The sequence below is a fragment of the Manduca sexta genome, chromosome 13 (genome assembly GCF_014839805.1).
Source record: "Manduca sexta isolate Smith_Timp_Sample1 chromosome 13, JHU_Msex_v1.0, whole genome shotgun sequence".
Lineage (NCBI taxonomy): Eukaryota > Metazoa > Arthropoda > Insecta > Lepidoptera > Sphingidae > Manduca > Manduca sexta.
This window is the reverse complement of record NC_051127.1, coordinates 10,092,837-10,120,473: the sequence shown is the minus strand read 5'-3', so window position 1 is coordinate 10,120,473 and position 27,637 is coordinate 10,092,837. Positions and strand designations below refer to the sequence as shown.

General features: G+C 35.7%; 2 protein-coding genes across 4 annotated transcripts in view; one reads left to right on the top strand and one right to left on the bottom strand.

The window, feature by feature from the left end:
• The first annotated feature begins 437 nt into the window (after nucleotides 1-437).
• On the top strand, nucleotides 438-17,806 carry LOC115446914 (dolichyl-diphosphooligosaccharide--protein glycosyltransferase subunit STT3B). 3 transcript variants are annotated; one of them, XM_030173751.2, is made up of 15 exons: nucleotides 438-619; nucleotides 699-917; nucleotides 1,215-1,458; nucleotides 2,044-2,242; nucleotides 8,222-8,393; nucleotides 8,989-9,167; nucleotides 10,483-10,670; nucleotides 11,001-11,191; nucleotides 11,550-11,652; nucleotides 11,878-12,120; nucleotides 12,353-12,450; nucleotides 12,663-12,791; nucleotides 13,312-13,396; nucleotides 13,754-13,777; nucleotides 14,829-17,806. In XM_030173751.2, exons 1-15 carry the CDS (start codon nucleotides 438-440, stop codon nucleotides 14,904-14,906), a joined length of 2,334 nt encoding a protein of 777 aa, XP_030029611.2. In that variant the 3' UTR covers nucleotides 14,907-17,806. The 3 variants fall into 3 exon arrangements, with proteins under 3 accessions (XP_030029611.2, XP_030029613.2, XP_030029612.2); XM_030173753.2 differs by having other exon boundaries at nucleotides 13,754-13,819; XM_030173752.2 differs by lacking the exon at nucleotides 13,754-13,777.
• Nucleotides 17,807-17,923: 117 nt separating this feature from the next.
• LOC115446917 overlaps nucleotides 17,924-27,637 on the bottom strand; it is a 48,530-nt gene continuing 38,816 nt past the window's right edge. The window contains exons 7-17 of the mRNA XM_037438253.1: nucleotides 26,536-26,728; nucleotides 26,326-26,463; nucleotides 26,011-26,240; nucleotides 25,354-25,929; nucleotides 25,055-25,279; nucleotides 24,591-24,801; nucleotides 24,188-24,379; nucleotides 23,808-24,046; nucleotides 23,618-23,734; nucleotides 23,419-23,513; nucleotides 17,924-22,475 (exon numbers count right to left, since the gene is read on the bottom strand). Of these exons, the coding sequence (XP_037294150.1) occupies nucleotides 22,313-22,475; nucleotides 23,419-23,513; nucleotides 23,618-23,734; nucleotides 23,808-24,046; nucleotides 24,188-24,379; nucleotides 24,591-24,801; nucleotides 25,055-25,279; nucleotides 25,354-25,929; nucleotides 26,011-26,240; nucleotides 26,326-26,463; nucleotides 26,536-26,728 (2,379 nt within the window). The 3' untranslated portion in view covers nucleotides 17,924-22,312. The remainder of the gene's footprint in view (nucleotides 22,476-23,418; nucleotides 23,514-23,617; nucleotides 23,735-23,807; nucleotides 24,047-24,187; nucleotides 24,380-24,590; nucleotides 24,802-25,054; nucleotides 25,280-25,353; nucleotides 25,930-26,010; nucleotides 26,241-26,325; nucleotides 26,464-26,535; nucleotides 26,729-27,637) is intronic.

Here is a 27,637-nt window from a genome sequence, read left to right as displayed (position 1 = left end):
TTGACAATGAATATTGGAACGTTAATCTCAATGTGGTTCAAGCTACGGCTGAAACCTAAATATCCGTTTTTTTACCCTTCGGGGGAAAAACGGTTCTATTATTAATATATCAACATATTTTGTCGTGCATCATATTCTAGCATATCACATTTGAAGCCGATAGGATATGTTATAATGTTACTAATGGTAAATAATGTTATGGTCATTTTAGTAGTTTTTTATATCGTGAATGTCACGTCGTACTCCTATCTTTTCGTATCCGAACGCGAACACCTTCTATTGTTTTTGTGATTGGCAATTATTTTGAGAGAGACGTGTCCTTCTGTCAGTGAGCCAAAAAGTCAATTTCACTTTGGAGTTGAATTGTTGGAACTGATGTATGAAAATAATATTGTTGTGAACGTAGAGATTATTTATTAACTTAGTGAAGGAGCGAGATGCCGTCCACCGCCGTTCCGAAGTCTAATAATGGCCAAAATAGGGGTATATTTAAAAACACTGCCGGCAGTAGCACGCTCATCACTGTTACGGTATTGTCACTGGCTTGGCTGGCCGGCTTCGCGTCCCGGCTTTTCGCTGTGATACGTTTCGAAAGTATAATTCATGAGTTCGATCCTTGGTACGTACTAAAAGACTTTTATTGGTGCAATAACCTGAAAAAGTTTCTTCATAAATTACGCCAAATTCGATTTTTCCAGGTTTAATTATCGCTCCACAGCGTATATGGTACAGCATGGTTTCTATAATTTCCTCAACTGGTTCGATGAGCGCGCGTGGTACCCCCTGGGTCGAATTGTGGGGGGGACCGTATACCCTGGTCTAATGATCACGTCAGGCACCATACACTGGATATTGCACGCGCTAAATATCCCCATTCACATTAGAGATATTTGCGTTTTCCTAGCACCGGTGTTCAGGTAATTTATGCATTCATTACAATTTATAATGCCTTCAGCCAACCAATGTTGGACACATCATTACATAGAGTTTATGAAATTGTCCAATGCATGGTACTGTTTGTTCAGTTGTAAAATGTAGGGAATCAACTGTTTCATATTTATTTCATATTTAATTAATATTCTTCACCTTACAAATCCAAGCTAATTTAATGTATAAAAATATTGAGATTAATTGCATTGTTTAATTCACCATTACGATTTACTGTGTAGGACGAAATCTCTTTAACAGCATGCGATTTTACACTTATTTTTTAGTGGTCTAACTGCAATAGCAACATATCTTCTGACGTCTGAACTGTGGTCTCGTGGAGCGGGGCTGTTTGCAGCATGTTTTATAGCCATAGTGCCTGGGTACAGCAGTAGATCAGTTGCGGGAAGCTATGACAATGAAGGCATAGCTATTTTCGCACTTCAGTTCACATACTACCTCTGGCTTAAGAGTGTCAAAAGCGGGTCCATATTCTGGTCAATTTGTACAGCATTATCTTATTTCTACATGGTGAGTTAATGTCATTTTTTATACTATTTTTAACCCCACAAAACTTTCTAAAGTTTAAGATGAAGATTCTCTTTCATCTTATTAAAAAATATATAAATAATACAGCAGACTTGGTTTGTATAAATTTATACAAGTTTTATGAAGGCAACCAGTTTAGGATGAATTGTTTTGCATTTTAAATCATAAGAATTTCTAATGTGCCTTGTTAGTTGTAATGGCATTCTATCTTTAGAATGACAGGATGTTTAAATGTGATAAACAAACATACTAAAGAAAAGTTTTATGATGCACTAAAATTGTTGCAATGTAAGATAAGGTGTCCTAGAAAATATTTGAAACTGAAACTATAAAAATGGTACATATATCATATTGCAGGAGGAATATTTCTGCATCCATGTTTTAAAATGAAGTTTCAGGGAGATAATAAATATCATCCTCATCAAATAATAATAATAATATTGTTTTGAAAAAATAATAATTTACAAGTAATTTGATGGATGCTAGTGGTGTCTCTGATTACCTGAGCCACAGACTCATTTATATAAGTTAATTTACTGTGTGAATACAAGTATTTTTTTATTTTAGGTGTCAGCATGGGGTGGCTATGTGTTCATCATCAATTTGATACCACTTCACGTATTTGTGTTGCTGATCATGGGCCGTTTCTCTCAAAGACTGTTTGTCAGTTATTCTGTTTTCTATATAGTTGGACTGTTGTTGTCAATGCAGATACCCTTTGTCGGTTTCCAACCGATACGTACAAGTGAACACATGGCAGCGTCTGGTAAGAATAGTTTTTATATTTCTATATTATTCTTAATATATTGTTACTTTGGTATATATGGACTGTGGGCAGGGAAGTTAAAGGTTTGATTCCCAGATTAGGTGTATCTAAGTGTTAACTTACTTAACTGTGCTTAAATGTGGCATTTTGTTATATGTTTTACCTAGTATTGGATCCTCTATAGAGTGTTCATTAAATGTTATCCTGCTGTCAGGTACGAAGCTACATTTCTCCTAATAGCAGTAAGGTAATAATTCATATGTACAAAAGTGGATAATTCCGATTATCGGACTACCTTACGACAACAATAACTATGGTTAATGGAGCCTCCAGTGTGAATATGAAATAAATTATAATAATAGCTCAGCATAGAGACTTTCAGATATTCAGATTAAGTAGTAATTATTTAAGAGTGGTTTTCCCTAAAGACTTGATAGCTTTAATACAATATTGCCAATTATTAAAACATCGTATTTTATTTAACATGCATTTCTGTTAATATCATGTCAAAACTAAAATAATCACATACTTGGAACAATATCTAACATGATTCTCTCATTAAGATAATAGCTTCTAAATACAAAAATGCTATGAAATGTATCATGTTTTTCAAGTGTTAACCTAAATTTATAAGATAACTGTTTGTTTGTTTTTCTGTCTAGTTTGGTGAATGAGCCTAGAAAATAATATGTTTTGTAGAGTACTAGATATTTGTTTAAATAACTCTAGACAGGATTGAGGACTTTATAATGCTTGGATGTTTGTTACCACATGATTTATTAACTGCTATGATAATTTGGATGAAGTTTGGTATATAAATAAAGCAAGTCCCTGATTAACATACAGGCTACTTTTTATCCTAGTAAATGTACCATGTGACTCTCAAAATGTTTTCCAAGCGAGTGAGCCGCGATCAGAAGTTAGTCTATAAAAGTAAAGATATTTTACAGAGTTCAAAGTTGGAACACATTATGTGAAACTGTAGTTAACAAAATGTTCAGAACGTATTCGTATTATCACAAGTAGAGTTTAACTATTCTTCGTCAATTAATTTTTCATATCGATTAATTAACTGCGATTTGTTCTGCGGTTTTGAATCTCGTTTAACAAATTTAATTGAAATTAGCAACAAGTAAAAGGATACAGAATTTATTTTTGTTAAATGAGTAAATGTACGTAACGAAATAGGTTTTTTTTACAAAATATTGATACGATATTTTATGTCTCATCTGTCTTTTTATATTCGTTCTGTCAATAAAGTATTTAATTAATGTATTAAGATAAACAAAAAAGCGTAATAATATTTCATAATAACTATTTCGTTATGTACAATTTGTTTCTTGGTAATAAGATGCCATTAGCTAATAAAGGACACCAACGTCAAATCGAAATGAAGTCATGTATTCTGCCGTGGTAATCGAGAAGGCAGTAAGTCAGAAAAAGGCGGTTATGTTTCATTACATGGTTAACTAGATTATCTTATCTTTCCTACTGCTGTGTATCAAACAAGAAAATACATTTATAATTTACGTAGATGTATGAAACCTCGATAGGAAGAAAAATCGTTTAATGTACAATTCAAAATCAGTAATAAAAGATTGGCCGCCTTTGACTTACTGCTCTCTGGTGTACCACGGCAGTATTGTAGTCTATTTGGTGTCATTTAAGTTCATTAAGGTATTTACGCCACGAGAGCGCTCGGATGTTATTCGCAGAGTTAAAACAAATAATTCGAACATACTAGACCATACTATATTGAATCACCCACGTTCATAGTACAAACATCATCTTTATCTGGGTCCAATTCACAATGATAAATACGTGAATTCCCTGAGATACCGGAGCAAGGAATCCCTAAGAAATCATTAAAGATTATAGCCAAAACCTAATTGAGTACTTTCTTTTTTAATTACTTGCAATATTTGATTACATTGGCCATATCGCATGTGACATTTATTCATCTTGTTTGTGCGTTACTATATGTGTGGAATCTGAATTGTCATCGAGAATACAAGACCTGAGCGCACTCAACTCGATGGCACTCGCATCGTGAAAACTCGGCTTTAACCAGCGTAATAAAGCACTGCTTGTATCTATTTGATTTTACATATCACAATTCTGTTGATAACGCGCAATGGATAAATTACGGGTTTATTCATTTATGTAGCCGTGTACCATTAATTACCGTATACCATTATGTAACGCGATAGTTCGTAGGGTATTTTATGTTTTCGATTAAGCAAGGTTTTAGTCCTTGAGTGGTATGGTTCAGATATCCAGCCTTCAAAAACTATAAAAATAAGTTATGTTTTGTTACACTTTGCAGTACGAGTCATCTGTACTATTGCCGTGTCAGGCAAGCGTGCCTAATGGTGGCTAATACAATTTCCGTTATATTCGATGGCGATTAGCATCAACTTCGTAATTATAGTCAAATACTCCGTTATTCTATTAGCAGAACTCTATAATATTTGTGGGATCCTGGTTCGCCGGATCTTTTTGCATCCTTTCACACGATGACTTTCAAATAATATAGGTACACTCAGCCTAGCCCTTCAGGGATACAAGCTAACCATTTTTATCAAGGTCGATAGAGGTCTTTGAAATAATTTATCTGAATCCATAAAAATAAGAAAATATTATGTTGTGCAAGCAATTTTAATAGTGAGATGTCACATTTTGAAACTAATAAAAATTTGCAATACTGGCCGACCGTGTTATACAAATACCACGGTAATGAGTAGTATCGTTTACCCGCATGCTACGTTCGCATCATACATGCTATTTTATATAAGAAGTGTTCAAGGGCGCGTTGTACTGCGGACGCCGGCCGCCGGCCGCCGCACGCTCAATATAATAGACGCTGACCGGCAAACGCCTTTCATAAACATTCTAAAGCTATGTTATTGAATGTATTTCAAGTTGGATGCTATTTCTGGACGTACGGACGTGTGATGCAGGAGTTTACATATACAATGTCTTGTGCTAATTGCGACTAGATAATTCTATTTACATTACTGTTTATGATATTATTGAAGCCGATAAACAGATATCCAACATGGCTATTGACAGCGTGGAAAATCGTACAAGTATAAATCTCCTAAAGTAGATTTTATACTTTTAAATTTTGTTGATGACCATACATTATCCACTGTCTTGACATTTTTTGCACTTATGTTACAAAATATGTAATGTCTGTGTCGATAAGACTGTCAATAGCATTTTAAATTTTTTTAAACATATTGTATAATTTGTAAAATGTAGGTAGATATTGTAACTTTGAATTTCCGGACGACCAACACCTCAGTCCGTCTTGTAACCATAAAGGTTGCAGTCTTCAGAAAAAAATCATAATGTAAAAAAACCGCGATAAAATCCGAATAGTTTTATTTGGATGTCTAACATTCACGTAAACATAAGAAAACATTATACCCCATCTGATCCAAATGAATGTAGATTTATGCATTATACGTAAGATAAGCCTGACAAAGGAGCATCTTTACGTTATATACTAAAACTGTACGATGATATAAGCGAAGTTATCATTATTAAATCAGTTAAGAATTATAGTGGAGTTCTATATATGGTAAACAAACATTTGCAAATAACTGCATTCCTATAACAAGTTTGTGGGGTCATCATGACAGTCTTAATTGTGATACAGGCGATGAGCCAAATGTAAAACGGATGGGTGCAGGTTTTCTTACTTTACTGAGGCATAAGATAAGGCGATCTGTAAATAGTCAAAGATCAAGGTGTTGTGAGATTGATAATGTATGCTAACTTATTGATACTTTCTAAAATACATAAATAAAACTACAAAATCAATTTTATGTCTTCAAGAAAATTTACTCTATATTTACAAAGTGAGCACCTTTTATTTTTTAATTACAGTACATATGCTACTAATCGGTGTAATGAAAGCGTTTACTATAACGAGTGCAGTCATATTTTACAATCTATACTATTATATAAAGCTGAAGAGTTTGTTTGTTTGTTTGTTTGAACGCGCTAATCTCAGGAACTACCGGGTCAATCTGAAAAATTCTTTTTGTGTTGAATAGCCCTTTGTTCGTGGAGTGCTATAGGCTGTATATCATCACGCTATACCCAATAGGAGCGGAGCAGTAATGAAACATGTTACAAAAACGGGGAAAATTTATTAGTTATGAGAACTTCCGTTGCGTTCGCTGCGTAAACGGTCAAAGTTATACAACAATGATGAATGAGTATGACGGGATTGTGCCTCTTAAAAAGTTCCATAATAATATACTTAGTCTGGCCATAAATACTGTTACACTTAATTATAAAAAAATATTACATTTGAATTTCGAATCTGTCATTTTTATACGATTGTTCATTGTGTTTTCTCATTTTGGCGCCAATACATTGTAAAATATTTTGCGATATTAAAATGGTGTGGGGTGATAAAGAGAACCGAATCGCTGTGATAGCATTACACAAAGTAGGTATGGAGCCAAATGCAATTTTTAAAACTCTCCATACACTTGGTATTAGTAAAATGTTTGTGTACCGGGCTATTAATAGGTACAATGAGACCTCCTCTGTTTGTGACAGAAAAAGATCTGGCCGTCCACGTAGTGTTCGTACGAAAAAGGTGGTCAAAGCAGTAAGGGAAAGAATTCGAAGAAATCCTGTCCGAAAGCAAAAGATTTTATCTCGGGAAATGAAGATAGCACCTAGAACCATGTCGCGTATTTTAAAAGATGACTTAGGACTTGCAGCCTATAAGAGACGCACTGGCCATTTCTTAACTGATAATTTAAAGAAGAATAGGGTGGTAAAATCGAAACAACTACTGAAGCGGTACGCAAGGGAGGTCACAGAAAAATTTTGTTTACGGATGAGAAAATTTTTACAATTGAGCAACATTTTAACAAACAAAATGACCGTATTTATGCTCAAAGCTCTAAGGAAGCTTCCCAATTAGTCGACAGAGTGCAACGTGGACATTATCCGACTTCAGTGATGGTTTGGTGGGGTGTTAGCTATGAAGGAGTGACTGAGCCATATTTTTGTGAAAAAGGTATCAAAACATCGGCACAAGTGTATCAAGATACCATTCTTGAGAAGGTAGTTAAGCCCCTTAACATCACCATGTTCAATAACCAAGTATGGTCCTTCCAGCAAGACTCGGCGCCGGGTCATAAAGCTCGGTCCACGCAGTCTTGGTTGGAATCGAACGTTTCGGACTTCATCAGAGCTGAAGACTGGCCGTCGTCTAGTCCCGATCTTAATCCGCTGGATTATGATTTGTGGTCAGTTTTAGAGAGTACAGCTTGCTCTAAACGCCATGATAATTTGGGAGTCCCTAAAACAATCTATACGATTGGCAGTGAAGAATTTTCCCATGGAAAGAGTGCGTGCTTCTATTGATAACTGGCCTCATCGTTTAAAGGACTGTATTGCAGCCAATGGAGACCACTTCGAATAAGCTTTTTATATTTTTAATTGTTTTATATTTATGTATTAAACTGACACACTGTAAAAGTAATAAATGTTATTTGCAGTTAACAATTTTCTTTTTTCTTTATTACAATATTTATGGCAAGACTAGGTATTATAAAACAAAATCCCCCGCTGCATCTGGCTGCCTGAACGTGTTAAACTCAAAAACTACCCAACGTATTCAGATGAAATTTGGTATGGAGACAGTTTGAGACCCAGGGAAGAATATAGGCTCCCGGGAAAATATAAGCGTGACTTTTATAACGGTAAACTTGAGCCCGAAAAACTTTATAACGCGGGCGGAGCCGCGAGCAAAAGCTAGTTAAATCATAAAATACTTTTTCTTTTTAAAAAAAAACATGCGTAAAAAATTCCAGATGATATGCAATCATAAATTCAATTGAATTTTACCGTGAATTATTATCGACAATAGAAAATACAAGGAAATTCAAATAATACAGTTGAATATGTTAGTACTAGAAATATAAATGTATTTTTATTAATTTTTAGGTGTGTTTGCGCTGTTAATGGCTATTGGTGCTCTGAAGTACCTGCACAGTTTGAACCCTAAGGGACAATGGAAGCAGTTGTTGATACTGGGCGGCATGCTGGCTGCTGCGGCCGTGTTCCTTGTTGTAGTTCTGTTGACGTACATGGGTGTTATTGCTCCTTGGAGTGGACGGTGCGTATCTAATATGGATCGAAATAAAGTTGGTTCTATGATTGACATAAGGAGGTTTTAATATAACTGGTGGAGTGTCAGTTGTTGATGTTTATAAGGAAAATGGCTGTACCGTTTTCAATAAACGATTCTAAACTTATCTTCAAACCGATTCCAATAATAAACCAATCAAAATAACGCATTTCTAAGCATGTCAAAAAGAACTTTGTTTTGATTGGGCCATTTCTGAGATGATCGAAAAAAGTGATTGGGTTCGTTTATTGAAAATGGCGGTAAATGAGTACAATGACAACTTTAGTGCCGTCTTAAGGAATAAATCAGTACCTAACTTCTTTGTTAAAATACGGTATGTATTTATACTCGTAAATATTAAAAAAACGAGTCTAGAATTACGATAACTTTACTACCGTCATAAGGAAAAAATAAGTACCTAACTTGTTTTGTTAATATTCAGTATGTATTTATACACGTAATCAGTAAAAATAAAACGAATCTAGAATTAGTTTCTAGTTTATGGCCAGTACTTACTGACATAATCTTTATTAGTTATTTTTTTAAATATGAACCAACTTTAAAATATATTCCCACTTTGCAGGTTTTACTCGCTATGGGACACGGCGTATGCCAAAATCCACATCCCGATCATAGCGTCGGTGTCTGAACATCAGCCGACCACGTGGTCGTCTTTCTTCTTCGACCTGCACGTGTTGGTGTGCACCTTCCCCGTCGGCCTGTGGTATTGCATCAAGAACATTAATGATGAGAGAGTGTTTGGTGAGTAGCTTATAGGCAGAGTTGTTGAGTGGTAGCTGCTGGGCGTGGGCGGGTTTGATTCCTGGGACTTTTTTTATTCGCCAAAATGATCTCACTGGACCTGATGGTAAGTGGAGTGGGGTCCAATAGAATGTCGACTGACGAGAGATGATTATCATTCGGTAGTCCACAATTATACCTGTTGGAACCGGATATATACAGGCTGATCCTGCAACGCGGCTCTCCATTTCACTATGGCGAGTTTTAACAACTTGTGTCCGGTGGTCTTTAGACCATTATATTCTATCAAAATCAAAAAACTTTAACAAGATTCCTTTTTGATCATTCACGTTAATAGAAAAGGTAAAATTTATTAAAATGATATATGTATCTTAGCGAATAACGAGAGATTTATCGCTAGGATGAGCGTGATATCTATGGTACATAACTAAATTAGTGTGGACCGCAAATATTTGCTTTCATTTTAGAAGACATAGGCCTAGTCTGGCCTAAGGTTGTCGTTGTTTCTTTAACGCTCATATTGGACGACTTGTAGTCGATTGCAGAACGATATGCATACTATATGTTTCGAGTATTCTTTTTCATGTGGTGATAGAATTGAAAACAGTTTTTTATTTGAAGTTGATAAGATTTTCTGTTCCCTTTCATTAGGTATATTATTCATATAAACTGTAATATAACTGAAGAAAGGCTTGAAACCATGAATACGGGTTATCGCGTGGGAACTCACCCCACGCGATCTGGTCTGTACGGCCTTGCGTTCACATTAAATGATTATGTGATTGATTTCACACGGCGAACGCTTCGCTGCGTTTATTAGTTGGTTCTGAGGTCAAACCAAATTGACCTCTTCAATTTTGATGACGATGATTATTTTAGTATAAAACTGTGGCGTGAGGTCTTAATAATACCTTAAGGCACATAAAGATTTATTTGTGTGATAGTAAAGAAATTCGAAATCATACAATTTATATGGTCGTAGGGCACATTGTTCTTCACTATGAAGTAAGCGGACAATTATGTAAAGTAATGATCTGATCCACAAGTAATAATACTTGCATATAAATTCACAATTGTAGATAAGTCGTGGATGAATTACACATCTCTATTGAAAGTAATTGTCATCATAATTTCCTTACTAATACAACGAATGTAATAAAAGGTTACAGAGAGCCAGTGGAGGGAGAGTTTAGGTCCATATAAATCATTGCACTGTTACATAATCATCAAATAAATTGGGTCTGAAGTTTAACACACTTAAGTATAATATATTTAAGGTGTAGTTCTAACTAACCACGAATTTCCTATAATTCAGTGGCCCTGTACGCGTTAAGTGCGGTATACTTCGCCGGCGTGATGGTCCGCCTGATGCTGACGCTGACGCCGGTGGTGTGCGTGCTGTCGGGCATCGCGTTCTCGATCCTGCTCGACCTGGTGCTCAAGGAGGACGACCAGCCCGTGCTCACTGTGGAGAATGACGAGTCCAAGAATCTATATGATAAGGTACGTTTATGTATTAAGTTGGTTGGGTGGATTTTGGGTTGAAAAAGTTTAAATAGGAGTGTACAGAGGCTTTCTTGTTTCTTTTACAATCATGTTTCAAACTATGAAAGTAGTGGGAAAATATTTTTTAAAACATTTTAGATGTCACCAATAAATTATCAATAAGAACCTAGCATTGTTTTTTGTCTTTAAAATAATTTGAAGTAAAGACCAAAATGGTAAAATATTAGAACATTGATTAAAATAGTTCATTGCTAAGATAGTTAGCTTCATTAAAGTAAGGTTGGTAGTTTTATTGAAGGTATTTTAGAACATAGTACATTTCCCCAGGCTGGCAAGCTAAAGAAGCGTACACACGAGACGGCGCCGCCGCCTGACAACGGGCTCGGCATGAACGTGCGCTCGGGCACGCTCATCGCGTTCATGATCCTGCTGATGTTGTTCTCCGTGCACTGCACGTGGGCGACGTCCAACGCGTACTCCAGCCCTAGCATCGTGCTGGCCAGCTATGGGAATGATGGGTGAGTGAGATTAAAGCTTTTTTATGCTAGTTAAAACTTAAAAAGTAAGCTAAATTTGCAGTAAGGTTAAATTGCAGATATTATATCGAATATTATATTGAGTATATTTTTTATCGAACTTAAAGCGCGATAGTTTCGAATTGAAAATATCTATATTATTTTGTTACTAAATCAAAGTATGCTGATGTAGCAGGTATTTATTTTCAGATGTTTTTTTTTTATCTCAATAATGTATTTCTTATTCTCGAATTTTAAAGGTGTGATATTTAGAGCCATAGTTGTGAAACCTTAACTGATACATGAAGTTTAAGTATTTAATTAATTAGTACAGTATTTTGTAATATCTTTCGTTCGACAGATCTCGTAAAATCCTCGACGACTTCAGAGAAGCATACGGCTGGCTGTCTCAGAACACGGCGGAAGACGCTAGAGTCATGTCCTGGTGGGATTATGGATATCAGGTGACTATTAATAGTATTATATAGAATTCAGATGTTCCGTATTTTACGATTATGACCTACCAATTGTCATCATGTCTGAATTTTTTAGGTAAAGAAGGGCAAATAATAGGGTCGTATTGACTAGAATTTTGATGTCGATACACCGTTTAGCTGATTTAAATTCAAAAAAATAATTTTATTTGATAATCGATTTGTTTATTATAATCGTTATTTTCTGTACACCAGATAGCGGGAATGGGCAACCGCACAACCCTAGTGGACAACAACACGTGGAACAACTCCCATATAGCCCTCGTGGGCAAGGCGATGGCGAGCAACGAGAGTGCCGCGTACGAGATCATGACCATGCTGGACGTGGACTACGTGCTCGTGATCTTCGGCGGCGCCATCGGGTACTCCGGCGACGACATCAACAAGTTCATATGGATGGTGCGCATCGCCGAGGGAGAGCATCCTAAGGATATACATGTGGGTAAACTTGGCCATTTTATTTTGCTCGTTAGAAAGGTTTAAGTAACTTGTAGTGAAAGATATGCAAAATATAGGAAATTCAAAAGAAAAAAAATATCCTTTGGTTTTCATTAGTGAAATATTTTCGTATAGTATATGGAAATTCCACTTTCAGCTTTATGTGTTAACGAAATGGCCGAATGGACATTTCTATGACTAAGAAACGTTATAATTCTCTTTTTGTTTTCAGGAAGCGGATTACTTTACCGAGAGAGGCGAATACAGGATAGACACAGAAGCGTCCAAAACAATGTTGAATTGTCTAATGTACAAATTATCATATTATAGGTAAGTAGTGTTATATATTTTTCACTTTTTATGCTAAGGAACAATGTGACAGATGGAATGGATTTTATAATATTCCTCAGTTATAATATTAAGTATTGCAACAAATCACATACCAGAATCAGACCACTGGAAAAAAAAACACTCGAATTGAGAACCGCCTCCTTTTTTTAAAGTCGGTTAAAAATACTATAAAGTTAATGATATTGTCACAGATACGATAGTGGCGGCAGTCCGCCCGGCTACGACAGAACGCGCGGCGCGCTGCCGGGCAACAGGGGGTTCAAGCTCACGTACTTAGAGGAGGCGTACACCACCGAGCACTGGCTTGTGAGAATATACAGGTATAGTAACGTCAAGCGAGGTTTAGATTAACAGCAAAACTTGTACAAGTCGACGATTGCAAGCTATTTTTATTGGGTATCAAAAGCTGACTTGGACCTATATTGAAGCTTGTAAGACTAGCGCCCTTTGTACCCGCACATACACAGTGTTATACAATTCACCACAGTAACATGTCGTGTGAAAGACGTGACGTATTTAAACCAAACCCTAGAATGTACCAAAAACTCGACTATGTCGATGTTTAATTTAGATGTTTGTGATTGATCGAGAGACCATCAGTCACGTGTTAGTCTCACAATCAATCCAATAAAACGACACGAAGTCATGTCGCGTACTTTTGTCACGTATAAACACATAGTTAGAACAAAAAAGACAGTTATTATTTGTCATACAGTGTACGTGGGATATTCCAAATTGGAATAATTTGAATCTTCAGATTATACGTGCCATTGGCAAATTAATAGATTTTTATGTCATTGGTAAATATATATTTATTTTAATTTATATTATGATTTCCAGAGTTAAAAAACCAGACGAGTTCAATCGTCCGCGACTGCCTTTAGCGAAACGTACAGTACCAACAAGCAATACTATTTCTAAAAAGGTAAGATAACGCTAATATTATTTTAATTAATGTTTCGTCTATGCCGATTGGCTATGGTTTTAAAATGTTTTACCCAACTAAATAGCCTTCTTCAATTACCAACTATAAACTAACATTCTTAAATTTACAATATCTAACCATGATCTAATAGTATGGCAATACATCAAAACGTTAAAGAAGGTCCTATCTTAATAATTCAATAAATTAAAAATCGATTTTTAAGTTAATACTATTTCTTTTTTTAATTCGTTGTTAAGTTATTCCATTTTTAAACTTTAAATCATTGAAAGCTATACTAATGGAACGTGGTGTCGATATTACATAACTCGTATCTGTAACAAATATTTCTCATTACAGCTTTCGTTAGGAGGCGGATCAACGGTACAGTAACAAATTGGGTTAATTATGGTTTGATCTCCACATGTAACTAAATTTGTATATTGATCATGTTTCGTGTACGCTTGTTGTGCCACTCGATGTTGTTTATTTCGCTGTTTTTTTTTAATCCTTTCCATTCAAAACCGCCTTAACGTTTTTAAAAACAATCCTTAGGCGGTAGAGTAGTTTAAAAAAATATTTTAAATATACAAAAAATTTGGTATTTGAGTTGTGTATGTCTGTCATAGACTACTTTTAGGAAAAAAAACTTTGTAACGAATTTCATGGAAAGGGTTAATAATAAGTTTAAGTTGTTATCAAGTTCATTTTATGGTTCCACATTCGATGTGCTTATTTGTGTTTTGTGTAGGGGTACTGATTAAGCGAATATATAATATATTTTTATAAACATTTTTAGATCGTTGTCATTGTAAAGTGGAACAAAGTCGGGGTTAATGTTGTTAGACTGTCAAGTTAGTTTTATTTGCAGTTTCATTTTAAATTCCGATTTTTAGTTATTCAATTAATTTTGCATTGTTGTACTTAAGTATATAAACGTAATATAGTAGTACATGCGTCATAAAATCTGAAATATATAAATAAGTTTTGAAGGGTTGTGAAGTAAATTATATTTTAAAGACGTTTTTAAATCTAAAGTTTTAATTTGTATGTTACATTAAAAAGACCTCATCGTATTCTGATGCGATGAATAAAGGATAGGTAATATACCAATAAACCTTATTAACTGATGATTTTAAATATAATCACTGCGTATTTCTATCACAATTTTTTTGGTTGAATATGAAAAAACAATGATTAGTTATAACACTGTTTAAGATATTTGTTGGTAAGTAGGAAGTAGACCCTGCTTAAGCCATTGCTTGTACTAAAGCTCAGTTAATAAAATCAATCCCGTGGTATTTCAATGGGTCAGTAGCAATTTTATAAAATTATGGCGAAATTTTTGGTTTTTAAATGTTTCCATTCAAACTCATTCGGGATATCGATGTAAATTCTTCAATATGTAACTAACGCATTCCGTTATCACCCACAGACATCCAAAAGAAGAAAAGGCATCCTCAAAAACAAACCGACAGTAGTGAAGGGCAAGAAGGTTGGCCGAGTGGAGTGACGCCGCGAGCCTCGCCGCCGCCCGCGCAGATAATGTTCCCATATCAGTGGTCAGTCTGCACCGTGTTTTGTAATAACTCTACAAATTTATATATAAGGGTTTTAATATTGTGAGCGTGATTGTTCGTGTGACACTTTTTCATAATTTTCTATCGAATTGTCGCGATATACAGAGACCACTGTTGCTTGTTTACAGATATATTCGATACAAATTAACACTACGCTAAAACGATTTCGGCTTATTTCTCATGATTATTTCTTTATCTTTTATAAGCTCATAAAATTTCATTTTCTTAAAAAATCGATTTTAATGACACAAAATCTTAGTTAAGAAAGGTCTAGTAATAGTTATCTTACTTTTCTCTTTAAACGTCTCTATTATCGATATTATTGATAACAGTGTTGATATCGAGTTGGCGTAGTGTTAATTTCTGGTGTCGTTTTGATAGTTAAAAGTTCAGACGGTTTTTTTAAGTACACATGCTTAGCTAGTTATGGAGACCACTATAATATGTAAGCTATTATTTGAGTATATATTGCTGCTTCTAGCAGATGTGCAAGGCCTAATATCTAGGGGAAGGTTAATTGTCGTTAAATTGTTTGACATCTTAAGTATTCTACTGCATTCTGCTTCTAATATTCTTTAATATAATTGCTGTACTTTTCTGAAATAGACACGTCTTTTTTTTATCCGGACTCATCTGTTTGAATTATTGATAGTCGATGAGTCTCACACCAACGTATTTATAAGTCCTGACAGTTAGCTATACTTGAAACTGTGAACCATAGATTGTGAAATGTTGCGCTTTATTCAAACATGAAATCCTATTTTATATATTAACGTATTCATTATTCATATTTAAGTATAGAACGGCGTTTATTGTAATTGTAAAACATTGTTTGTTTATTGCAAATGCGTTGTATTCTCACCACTGATTTATAATTGACTGACACCAATTTTGTGTATTTAGTCTTTTAGATAAATGTTTGAAAGTTAAATAAAATATTAGTTAATTGATTTGACACGCCACCTCGTGTGACCTGTCCGTGCAAGAAGTCTTGGTCTCGTGAATAAAATAATATTTGTATACAAAATTTTAATTGGGGACAAACAATATCATTCGACTATTATTGCTAGAATGTGAATTAATACTTGAGCAATAACTTGACGCATTACCGTCGTAATAGAGTTCGATATTTTTATGCGTTTTGTCGGATTTTTTCTCGTGAACATATCCTCGCAACATTCGCTTTATATTAAACATTTATACGTAAGTATATTGTGTCAATGTTTATTGTTTCCTTTATAATACGGATATTTTATCGGCAATACTGCAATGTTAGCTATGAAGTCTTCTTATTTCACTGGACGTAGAGATGTCGTTTTATTTTTCGATAAAATGATATCGTACAATCGTTTTACAATCGATAGGAATAAAGTATTTTGAAATTACAATTTAAAAAGAGAACATTGCAGTGTATTCGACAATATTTTCTATTCTATATACTAATTCTAACACAATAAAAAATTCTGACAAAACTCATAAAATAATCGTAACTTTGGTATCGTGTTACGATTCTAATGTTGTTCGACGAGAGTGTAATTGTAATTTCTACGTCCATTTGTATAATAATTAAATGTTAATTATAAAATATTTAGCATTATTTGTCGCTAATGCCGTGTGTAATTAATTTCACGTAAGTTATAATGCCACCGTAGTGTTGCTGTCGTTTCACTTCGAATACCATCGATAATACGATTACGTTAAATTTGTATTTCAGACGTTCAAGCTTTCTATTGCTGTCCTTTTTACTTTTTTTAAAGCATTTCCTACACCACAATATTTCATTATACTTATTACCTAATTTTCATTTTTACTAGATCATCAAATGTTCTCTTTTCTTGGATAATTTTGCACTTTTTTGATTATCATTATGTCTTGGTGAGATAACATTTATTGCTTAAATGATTTATAAGTTACCAGGTTTAATGGAGATCATTTAAACGACGTTGTTAGCAACAGGAGAGAAAAATATCGATGATGGATATATTTTAATACATATTTAAATAAACTTGTATTATTAATATAACATTATCTTAGACCAGAGATGTCGAACCTATGGCACGCGTGCCACTGGTGGCACGTGACAAAATAATTCGGTTACGCGAATAATATGCCAAACAATAACATAGTTGCTAACAAGGGGCATTCGGATAGATAAAATCGGTTCAGGATAGCAGGTCACATACCATTTTTTTTTGTTATAAATAATAGCACGTTATCCATTAAACTTAGACCAATTCAATGCAAAGGTCCACGATTGGTATCGTGAAGTGAAGGCAGCACGATGTACCTCGCTTTATTTTCAGTACTTACCGCAAAGTCGAAGTTTAGTTTGGTATCACAAGTCTATGTTATTCATTTTGCGTTTTAGGTGATTAAATATTCTTGATACGATGCAATAATGATTTTTGTGAATTGTTGATACTATTGTAATATAAATCTACCAAAGTATGAAAACGTAATTTGATAGTTGATCATCTAGTTCGTGTTATGTGGTAACAGTTGCCTTCTGGGCAATATTGTTCCGTAACTAAATATAATTGATTGTTAACGCGTTTCATATATTGGCCGTAAACCATTACTGGGATATTGAATGTACAACTGAATATTTTTTGTCTTGAGGAATCGATGCTGTTTGGCATCGAATTATGATTGTTAATTGGTATTCAAAAAAGTAAATATAATTCAGATTCACGAATGTTTCACGTGTTACGTATTTTATTTTATTGTTGTGCAGCACTATTTTGTTTTTTCTTATTTGTAAAAGAGTTTTATCGACCTGTAGATAAGATTCATTGTGGTCTACAATGTTCTGAATAAATGGATGAAGATGAAATACGGTGTTTTTTTATATTACTGCTTACCCTTTTTAGTTGTCAGTATGGAGACTCATGTATTATTGCGTTATTTTTTCAAATAAGTTTTTGTTGGGTTCCGTGAAAATAAAAACAAATTGACAAAACCTTCACCATATATTTATTAATAAAGACAATCTAAAAGATCACGTAATAGTCATTGTCTTAAAAAATTAGTTACCCTAATAAATTTATCAGTATATATATAATAGAGTTTAATTTTATTACTTATTGTTTCAAGGATATGCGAAGTTGTGAAGAGTCGCCCAGCGGCGCAGGGGACAGGACTCGAGTTTAGTCGTTGCTCATACGAATCATCACATTGATTGAATATAACAATGAATCTTTCTATATACCTAGTACACTTACATCTTTTAATGATTACCTACTCCAATGTTAAATCTAAATGCTTATTAAACTTTGGCCTAGTGTGTCTACGCGAAGAATTGTGCTAATCTAAAAAGGTGTCTACAAATTTTTCCCATAGTACTTTAAAGATTTTTGTAATGTACAGAACGTTCAAAATCACAACACAGAGTGTAATATCAATTATCGTGCATTTGGCACGTTTCAGTTAACCGACTACAGTTATGTACAGGTTTAGTACGTATTAGGTACGTAAGTACACCGAGGTGAAGCGGCGCGCATGCGCGTGCGGTCTTGCGATATACTGTACGCACGCCTGACGCGCCAGTCGCGACGGACGTACGCGCATACGCACCAATTGCATACTTTATTCGATACAAAATTAGAAGAATATAGTATCCATTTAGACTTACAAAATATTAATACTATAACATTTTTATGTGTTGACACAAATACAGAAGTACTTACATTTACACTAGAGTGCCATTTCGGGCTATTATTACATAAATAAGAATTAGGTAAGGACGTTCATGTAGTAAAGCGAAAATAAATTAAGAAACAGTAACACTTTATAGATATATGGTTGATTTAATTTACAATGCTGTATTCGGTTGGATTTGTTTACGTCGCTACAATTTGATTTTATACTTTATGTTCACATAATACGTTACACTTCGAACAATTGACACGTAGTTATTGTTATAAATGATTATTCTCTTGTTGCTGTTTATATTATTCGATAAACTAAATTATCTAAAATAACATTTCTGAATTTCTAATATTTGCAAGCTTCTAGATTTTTACTCTCTAATATAGATTTATTTATGTAAAAAAAACGTAAATAGATAACGATGAAACTTCGACACGGCCCACTGAGCGTATCGCTCTGCGGTGCCAGAGCGTGCAGTGGGCCAGTGCCATTCAATAAATGCAAATACCCAGTGCTTTGATTAAATAAATAAAAATAAAGATAGTATAAAAATTAAATTGTAAGGCACTTCTATATTTAAGTTGAAATCAGTTTGTAATATCTTCGCTCTTATGTTATAATTTTACATTTAGCATTTGTGTGCATGATGCATATACTATCGAATACAGCGACATAACACTAATGGTATCTAAGTTGGCCGCGATCTAAACATCGATCTCACGCTACGTAATAAATTGGTTAAATAAATTAAGGGCATAATCTATAAAGCTATACCCTGACTAGTATGATGGTTTGGCACGTGGAATGGGTTAATGGCAACGTGACACCAACACAAGCAGAACACATCACGAATGAACGAAGACCGAACCAATTCTACCACTTGCATAAACAATCAAATTCAAAGACTTTAGAGAGTACCTTTCAGTCTTAATTGCTAATAGTATTGTTAAAAATTATTTCTGGAGGGATTTGTCTTCAAATCGTAATTTTAACGTAGGACTATCTTCGGTACAGTTAATTTAACATGAAAAAATATTCAGTATTTACAAGGTAAGTAGTATGTTTTACGAGCTAGTCCATTATTCTTATTTTATGAAAATAATTGTACGCCCTCAGATTCGACAAACGATAAATTGACCTACGCCGGAGTGTCCTGTTACTACACAATTCCATATTTAATAAAAATAAATGGCACATCATTCGTAACTTTGCGAAACACTTTCACAAATGGGGTTTCAATAGCATCCTCTTAGTCTAAAACAATGACACCTCTAAGATTTTCTATTATACCAGTTCCTAATAACATATTTTTCTAACGCTTATCGCGCATTTCACTAGACGCAAATAGCTTTTGGCATTTCGAGTTAGAAAGTAATTATAGAAATAGAATCAACATTTTACCATTAGAAAATTTGACTACGTTGTTAAAATAGAACACAACCAAATAATCACACAAGTTAGTGATGTACAAATAGATGCGTTACATTCAATCTTATAAATATTAATATCTATGTAGTACCGTGGCACGTCGAGTTCAAATAAAATCTTTGCGTCGTACTTTGGTGCAAGTATGTTCAGGTACTCGTGGAAGGAAAACGAATCGTCAGCAAATATAGACAAAATAATTATATCTGATAGAGTATTCTCCAATAAGTCTCCCAGACAATGTAAACAAGTGTTACTCAATACCTCGCCATGAGCTTTTAGCTTGGCTTTATCAGCGATGATTAATCTATATCAATTTCAATTCCTTTTTACTAATTGGCACATTTGTTTTAAAATTACACAAAAACTAGACATTTTTTTAAATATAGCACGACAGTTTGTTTACATTGTCTGCTAGTTAAACTAAAAAATAGTGTAGAGTCGGTCGTCCGCGAAGCGCGGATGTTGCGCCATGTCGCGCTGAGAACGAACTCACAACAGAGATTTGGCAGTTGGTTTGTACTAAACATTAATTATAATCATTTGTAATCAGTGCGACACGACAAAACCGTAGCTCGACAAAGACATTTAGATAAATAATTTATGTAGAGCCACATTTATAATACTGGTTGCGTCACACGCTCTGCATTATGTTAAGCCTTAAGAGGGATTTTGTTAATAACAGTATTTAAATAAAGGATATTTTAAAATGTTAACATGTCTTTTACGAGGAATTCTGCCCCAAAATTAAATAAATATTAGAAGTATCGAAAACGACAAACCAGTAGACTAAACATCACAACCACAAAATATTTGTTATTCGTGAGAGCAGTATTTAATTTTGGGGTACAGCGAAGTAAATACAGCATACTCGCAAATACAATTTTGAGCAATAGTTGTTATTACTCATTTTGTACCTTCAAATGATAACCAGATCACATAGAAACAGTATCTCACGCATACACATATCACAACACGTACGTTCAGTGTGTACCTAAGTACATACATTTACTTAACATCGATACAAAGAAAACGTACATTTACATAATTAACTATACAATCGAAATATCAAACAATAGCATCATTCAGAACGATTAACAAGGAACAAGATAATAATATTACCAACATAAAATATAGAACATTTGAGCATTCGTAATATTTGTGTAAAAAAATATCCCTCCTCTCTGTTTTCCCTTCGATGTATGTGTTTCCAATCTCAAGTGGATTTGTTCAGAAAGCCACGTTGTTTTTGGTTCTTTGTAATCACTTTGTTCCGCCTAACTCTTTAGGAAATTTATTTTCGTAATTCTAACTGTCCACTTGCATGTTGGAAGTGACACATCATCTGGGTCATATTTGTCTAACGTAGTGCTGTACAATGAACATCGATATGTGACTAGTAGGTACGGATGCTGCATTGAGTTCCCATGTCTTAACATTAAAACTATGCAAAAAATATAACGATTGAAATACGTGGTGCGAAAGAAAATATTTGTCTAAAACGACTAGAAAAATAAAAATTAAAACAATAACTAAAAATAACAACGAAATGAGCAAACAAGCAAATGTAACATCGAGCTGTGCTCGTGACGAAATCAAACGTTAAATAGAACGAGGTAGTGTAGTTACTACACGACTTATGTATCACACGTAATAAATATAGTTGTAATACTTATATAGATCAATATTCCTCTCGGATAGAGCTCCGCCTCGACCGAGACCGCGGCGTCGCATCAACAACTTTTTAGTGTTTTACTTTTATTTACAACATCACACTTGCAAGTCACATTAAGAAGTCTGTCATATAAAAACTTTACGAAGAACTATCTATCTACGTATCAATCGTTATACAAAATATTTTATGAGCTCTCTTCAAGCTTAGCGTTTACGAGAATTACGAAATATATTACATACGTAGTTTAATCCATTTTACCCGAAAGCTATACTCTTCTATGTACTAGTCACTACGTCGTTCTCATCCTAGATCACTTTTAATTTATTCTATAATTTATCTATCGTGTATTAATAGTAAATGCTTAAATGATTCAGCATTTTATCCGAGTCGGAGCGGGTCACTCATGTGTAGTGTGGGTGGGGTGGCAGTGCGCGAGTGTGGCGTGGCGTGTGTCGAGTACTGAGCACTGTGTACTGAGCACTGAGTACTGTGCACTGAACACTGAGCACTGAGCGCTATGTACTGAGCAGTTGTGAACGCTGAGTACTGATCGCGGTCGTTAGTGGGCCACAGAGCGACACAGCGAGTCGGTTACTGTGCGGGTTTGCTTTGGCATTCAACTGTCGCGTGAGCTCTGTCATCGGATCTCTCGACCTTTTCATAAGGCTTTTCGAGTTTAGGCCGTTTCGGCTCGGCGTCGAGTGGCCGGTGCGACTTCATGTGTGCGCTACGACTTTTAACTTTGTTAAATACTCTGAAACATAATAGGGTACACATTTAAATAAGGCAACAAAAATCTCATAAGCGAAAACCCAACACAAAAGGAACGATAGATGTGCACCAAGCGAAGCGTCAAGCGTTAGTATTATGCAAAACTTATATACATACAACACAGATACACATAACCGTTTTAAATGTTAACACTAAGATAAATATATGATAAATAAATATCAATGTTATATTAATTTCCTATTCAATGGACATAAATTCACCCTCTTAATAAAAATACTTTTTTATAATATTTACAATGATCGATGTTTTAATTGTTATCTATTCATTGTAGTACAAAATCACAGAGCTGTTGTAAGAGTATAATGAAAATTATTAATATATTAACTTTAATATAATATTGTAATCAATAAAGACGTAGAGCATCGTTTATTTTCGAAAACAATAAATAGTATTAGAATACGCAAAAGATTAAATTGCGAATCGACGTGATTTACTCTATAATGAATAGATATAAGCATTATAAAGTTATTTTATTAATGATCTAAGTGATCACCTCACATGCAATTTTATTAACGTTTACGTAATGGGCGCTGGCTCAGGAAAAGGCAATATTTTGAACACGTACATTTTGAAAATGTTGCCGATAATATTTTTATTTTTTAGAGCAACGTTTTCGAAGCCAGATGCCGATGATAACTAACATTTTAACCTTTATATTAGTCACCGTAAGCTTTACACGTATCTCACACTTCCAACGCGTACACAAAAGGCAATTTAGGTGAAACACAAAATTAATTTCGTATTGTAAGATGTAAATCGTTATGTAGTAGAGTGTATGCAGTCTGTCAAAACCGATTTATCTCAGGGTTGGATGAGAACATATCCACTTAAATTGCAATTGTGCGTATATTGAATATCAATGTCGATATTGTAAGCGGGCTGATGGTCCGGGAATCGGCACTTACTTCCCGCAGATCTTGCAGGGGAACTCCTCGCTTTCGTACGACGTTGGCGATGAGGTACACGAAGCCGCGCTTTGTGTCGGTACAAGTACAGAACCCTGGATGCGGACAAGTCGTGCGTATTAACATCCCGTTACCGCTCTCACTCCTCAGACAGTCTGAATACAAAGTGATGTAGCGCCGAATTTGGCGTATAGCTTACATGCGAGGCTTGCTGCTCCATACTCCAGCTTCGTAAGTACAGCGTCTTGTAGTCTTTGGTGACTTTCTTCCAAAAGTAGTAGAACTGTATGCATTGTTTGGAATCTTTTGTTCGTACCTGAGAAAAAGGATAGTAACGTAAATTTAAATTTAAATAGTCTTAGTCTGGTTACTTTAAGACCAATACTTACGAGTTGTGAAATTCTATAAAAATCCTTGTCGTAGTGTCCGAGTCCCGCTAGGAAGGCCTCCACTTCGTCCGGAGTCCAGCGGGACTCGTACTGGGTGGGCGCGGGCGGCCTGGACATGAGGCGCAGGGTGGCGGCGCGGATGTCCCCGCCGCACTCGCCCAGTGTCTGCAGCGCGAACTCCCGCGTGTGGCCCCCCACCGGCATCGCCGCGCACATCGCCAGCTCCATGAACATGCGAACTGCATAAAGACATTACGTTAAATTAAAAAGAATTAATGAATTAAATACGTTAGAGTTCTGTGACATCGGAGTAAAAAAATCATGTCTGTAAAATTGTGTATTAAATTGTAGGTAATTTATGTGTTAACAGTTTAATTCACCTTCATTATCATCTAGGGCATCGTTAATGCCAGGGTCCCATAGAAGCTGTTCAGGCGCTCGATGTAGGTCGACTCTATCGTTGCACAGCTCAGGCAGATCCGCCTGATAGTCCGGACCGATGTTGATTTGAGGTAGACGTGGCTCTTCTAATTGCGATAATACATCACTTTCTGATGATGATTGACCTAAAACTATTAATTTTCTTTATTAGTTTTAATTTTGATTTTACTATTAAGTATAATGCCCGGCGTCTATTAAGTTAGAATTGAATCGCATTTATTCCGTGCAACTTAAATCGGCGCGTTTGAGTGACGCAGTTTCACAGTTTTATAGCAGGCGAATGAATGTGATTCGATTCCATTAGACTATTGGCGACACAAGCCGAAACAGAGATAATCTTACCGGCTGAGAGTTCAGTGAACAATCCAGATCCGTCTCTCTCGGGCGGCAAGATGGGGTGTGGCGTATAGTGGTGCGAGCGGCGCATGCGGCTCATGCGCGAGCGGTACGGACCGGCGGGCGAGGCGCGCCGCTTGCGCCGTTGCGGTGACGCGGGCACGCTGCTCGGGCTCAGGAACACCGCCGGTACTGTGTCGCGACCCTCGACGCACACCTGCAATTAGGACCACTAGATTAATATTTGCCACAATGGCGGCATCATGATTGCTGCAGTCGCCGCTGTTTTTATGAATAGTGGCGTGAATGAAATCATATTATATAAATTCATTACATCATGACTCATCCACTCTAGTCTAAGCGATTGCGTGAGCTTAAAATGTTTTAGCAGTCTAGAGAATTTAAGCGTTGACTAACAAAATTTAAACACCTGAAAATTTGTAATACGACGTAGGGTGACAGAATTTTACCTGTAGCGAAGAGTCATTAGGCCATTGCTGCAGATGCGTTAATGAAGACACGGAAGGTCGGTTATGCCGACGCACGAGACGATGTGAAAAGTCTCGTGGACTGCTCGATAATAAGGGATCCTCTGAATTAAGCATAATACGACGCGGAGTCGGTGTAGGTTCTAAGGCATAGGCATCAAGTGATCTACATTCTTCAGGTAATACTTCTTCTAACGCTTCCTCTACCTTAAAATAAAAATAAAAATAATCATATTGGTACATGGAACAATCATTATAAATTTAATAGAATATTACCATACCTCTTCTTGACTAGACATTGTGGCAGTGAAGAAAGCAGCGGAGAGTGGTGACGACGCCCGTGGAACCGTATGTGCCGGGGACTGCGCATCGTGTGACGCTGGAGGTGTGGGGTAGGCTAAACCGGGCGATGGTTCAGGTTGCGTTGAATAACTACCCACAGGGGAAGCAGCTGTGTACGCCAGTCCTGGAGAATCTCCAGTAGTATACGATAATCCCGGAGAATTTGCCGTATATCCTATACCAGGAGAATGCACTGGTGATCCACCATGACAAGCTCCAAAATCAGCTAAAGATTCAGGTAAAGGCGAATTAAGAACTGCAGCGAGCCGCCTATTTGATGGAAAAGTGACCGGCGACCGTTCCCTTATAGATGCTGCTACTGTGGCGTAGTCTTCTAACGATGCTAATTCCTCTAGATTGTCTGGTGTCGTCGTAAATTGGAAAGTATCTTCATTTAATGCGGGAGAAAAATATCCATCGTCAGAGTTAAACGACACTCCAAATATTTCTGGACGAAACGTAAATTCTTGTTGTGGTGACGCCTGTCCCGGATCTGATGCTGACCTTTTCACTGCCTAAAGCAAAAACATGTACAATGTACACCATAAATTTGTTAAGCTAACCATAAGATCAATTTAAATAATTTAATAACCAACCTTTGTATTGCTTTTTTTCAGCAACTCTATTAACGTTGAATCTCTCTGAACATTAATGGTGTTAGTTAAATTCGTGGCCACGGTGACTACGGGTGGCGCCCGAGGTGATACAAAATGTGTTGTGGTAACTGGCGATGCGGGTGATGCAACGGACGTTCGGATCGAAGACAGCGGCGGCGGTGCCGGGGCGACAAACCCCGTACGAGGAGCAACCGCATCAGTACTTGTGCCTGTGGCATAATAACATAACACGTATTATAATAACGATGATTTATTAGAGTAAATAGTCGGTATTGTCAGATCAAAATTACGTACTTATAGAAGGTGTCGAAGACGCTGCACCTCGCCTGCTGATAATCTTTTCTTCTATTAATGCCCTTACAGACACTGAAGCGGTTTGTAAAGGAGGACCCGTGGCTTCTTTCTTGTCTAATTTTTTACTGTCTGAATCCTAAAGAGAAATAAATATTAGTACCTAGCTATTTATTTTGATATTAATTAAAGGACATTAAATTTGGCTATACCTTTTGAAATATCCTCCATGTAAGCGCATGTGCCCGTTGAGGGCGGGTATGTTCTTGAACTTGCGATGGCAGAGGTTGCACTCGACCTGTTTGACGTCGCCGACGCGGCCGGCTCCCGCTGCCGCGCTCGCCGCTCCGCTCGTCACCGCGCTCGCGTTACTGCCACTTACACATTTCTGGCTCCCTTGCTGCGTCTGTGAAATTTACGATGACTTTTCAAAAGTTCAAAAGACTTTCTAACCTATTTACGCACTTCGTAATTTCAAGGTATAAACTTTCCATCTTCAGTAGCTCGTTAATATTCCAAGTTAATTAATGGATTTTGATGAACTTCGCGTAATCCCAGTCGGTTTAAAGGGAAATCGGTAATTATAGGTCAGTCTAACGCCATAAACAGCGGGAATAAAATAAGTACGGCTTAGTGTGAATATTTGAAATATGTGTGCAAAAAGATTGAGCGGCTAATATTTATTTGAAAAATGTTTCCACAAAGCGCACCGGCACCACTGTGTAGTTATTCATTCACGTAGAATTTTAATTAGTTGCGGATTTCCGTCGCACCGCGGCTTTGGTCTCGACGCGACGCGCCTCCACTCGTAAATTATATCGAATAAAATGTTTTAATGTTAAAGTTACTCCCTATTTGCATACATTAGTCCGCACATTCAGAGCTGCACAACTAGTTCTGTAACATTATTTGGAAATGTTCAGTAACAACGTATTATACAAAAAATACTTTTAAAACCATGTTAAATGTTGCACGTAGTGTTTCGCGATGTGTACAATATTTTTTTTTCGCCCATTAGGTTGGATTTGTTAGAACGTTTTACAATACCGATTCAAAATAACTATTATCAATAACTCATCTTTTATAATGAATAAAATTTTTGAAAGATTGTTTTTTTTTTATTACGCATCTATTTTATTTATCTAGTCCCAAAACAGAACTATTGATTAACAACAATGAATGATCTAAATAGAAAAACGGAAACCACTATTGCATTAAGTACCTACACAAATAATTAAAGGGCAAAAATATTAGAAACTACGAGAAAGGCCATAATTATTTTGATGCAGGTTGAAGTTTGAAATATATAGTGCAA